Source organism: Magnolia sinica, chromosome 1, assembly GCF_029962835.1.
Source record: "Magnolia sinica isolate HGM2019 chromosome 1, MsV1, whole genome shotgun sequence".
NCBI lineage: Eukaryota > Viridiplantae > Streptophyta > Magnoliopsida > Magnoliales > Magnoliaceae > Magnolia > Magnolia sinica.
In genome coordinates this window covers 94728339-94730324 of record NC_080573.1, presented here as the reverse complement: position 1 = coordinate 94730324, position 1986 = coordinate 94728339, and the positions used below count along the sequence as shown (strand labels likewise).

At 45.7% G+C, this 1986-nt stretch overlaps 1 protein-coding gene across 1 annotated transcript; it reads left to right on the top strand.

Annotated features, from left to right (window-relative positions):
- Nucleotides 1-370: 370 nt before the first annotated feature.
- Nucleotides 371-1506, top strand: LOC131247818 (uncharacterized). The gene is made up of 3 exons (XM_058247747.1): nucleotides 371-739; nucleotides 808-1054; nucleotides 1184-1506. Exons 1-3 carry the CDS (start codon nucleotides 371-373, stop codon nucleotides 1504-1506), a joined length of 939 nt encoding a protein of 312 aa, XP_058103730.1.
- The last annotated feature ends 480 nt before the right edge of the window (nucleotides 1507-1986 follow it).

Sequence of the window (1986 nt, the reverse complement as noted above, 5' to 3'; positions counted from 1 at the left end):
CTCGACAATCCCAGTGCAATCTGAAGAACCTAACTCAGAGTCAAGGGCAACGGCTGTCCCGACGCCTCGCCCAACTCATGGAGAGAGGACTTCATCATTTGAGGCACAGTCAGGGGTCCCGACACCAGATGCTTGGGAACAAATGGTTATCTTGCTGGGCTAGCAGCAGACCTTCATGAGGGAACAGCAGGCCACCATGGCGGCCGCAATGGGAAGCATTATATTACAGGCCACACGCATCAGCATTGCGGCCAGTTGTAGGGAATGATGCCGATGTGTTTGAAAGATTCCAAAAGCTGCGACCTCTGACTTTTTCTGGGACGATTGATCCCATAGTAGCCAAGCATTGGCTGAAACGCATCTGAAACTTATGGAGCCATTGAGGTGTTCAGATACGCAGAAGGTAATCCTCGCCACTTTCGCGCTCGAAGGGGAAGTCGATGAATGGTGGGATTCTCCGCGTAAGCTTGCTAAAGAAGATTATCTGTGGACTTGGGAGAGGTTCCAGACCAAGTTCAATGAGAAATATTTCACAGAGTTGTTCCGTGACGAGAAGGTGTCACAGTTTTTCAAACTCGAGCAGGGGAATATGACGGTTGCACAATATGAGGCCCGCTTTGCTGAACTCTCTCGGTACGTGCTGACTATCGTTAGTGAAGAGAGGGATAGATTGAGGAAATTTAGAGATAGATTACGGCTGGGAATCAGGTTGAAATTGTATTGGAAGGTCATGAGACTTGTATGAACCTAGTTGTGATGAAAATGAAACAGTTCGATATCATTATTGGTATGGACTGGCTTACCCAGGCTCACGCGATATTAGACTATCATGCCCGGACGGTTACAGTAACATTACCTAGGCAGTCACCCTTCACTATACAAGGAAGCTGTCAATATGAGACCTATGAAGGTCTACGGACTCTGAAAAAGACAGAATCAGCAGAGATCACCATTGATCAGATACCGGTGGTTAATGAATTCCCGAAAGTGTTTCAAGACATACCAGGGTTACCACCAAGGAGGGAGGTAGATTCCACGATTGACCTCCTACCTGGTACCACCCTAATATCCATGGCTCAATATAGAATGCTGCCATGTGAGATGGAAGAATTGTGGGTGTAGATCGATGAATTATTCGGATAGGGATTCATCTGCCCTACTGTATCTCCATGGGGTGCACCAGTGTTATTTGTGAAAAAGAAAGACGGATCGCAGTGCCTTTGTATCGACTACAGGAGATTGAATCAAGCTACAGTGAAGAATAAGTACCCTCTACTGCATATCGATGACTTATTCGATCAGCTCAAGGGTGCTAAATATTTCTCAAAAATTGATCTCAGGTTGGGGTATCATCAGTTGAGGGTCAGAGAAGAAGACATCCCCAAGATAGCATTCTACACCAGATATGGACACTACAAATTCTTGGCGATGCCATTCAGGCTCACTAACGTGCCTGCAGTATTCATGGACTTGATGAATCGGGTCTTTATGCCATACCTACACTAATTTTTTATAGTCTTCATTGACGACATTTTAGTCTATTCCAAGAGTCGTGAAGAGCACGAGGAGCATTTAAGGACTGTTCTCAAGACCCTCTAGGAAAGGCAGCAGTATGCAAAATTATCAAAATGTGACTTTTGGAGGGAAGAAGTAAAATTTCTGGGTCACGTTGTGACGAAGGAAGGTATCGTGGTTGATCCAACCAAGGTCGAGGCTGTAGTGAAGTGGGAACGACTTGATACGGTCATATAAGTCAGGAGCTTTTTGGGGATGGCTGGATATTATCGACGATTCATAAAGGAATTTTCTCATATCGCTCGACCCCTAACTCAGCTAACTAAGAAGAATGTGAAATTTAGTTGGGGCGCTGAAGCAGAGACGTCCTTCTGGGAACTTAAGAAGAGACTCACCACTACCCCCGTGCTCACTCTTCCAGAAGTGGGGGCCAAGTATGTAGTCTATAGTGACACATTACAGATAGGGCTA

Coding starts and splice junctions, on each gene's coding strand:
- LOC131247818 (XM_058247747.1), top strand. CDS start 371: ATGGAGCCATTGAGGTGTTCAGATACGCAGAAGGTAATCCTCGCCACT. Junction 740..807: donor ATTGGAAGGTCATGAGACTT/GTATGAACCTAG, acceptor TGGCTTACCCAG/GCTCACGCGATATTAGACTA. Junction 1,055..1,183: donor CACGATTGACCTCCTACCTG/GTACCACCCTAA, acceptor GGGGTGCACCAG/TGTTATTTGTGAAAAAGAAA.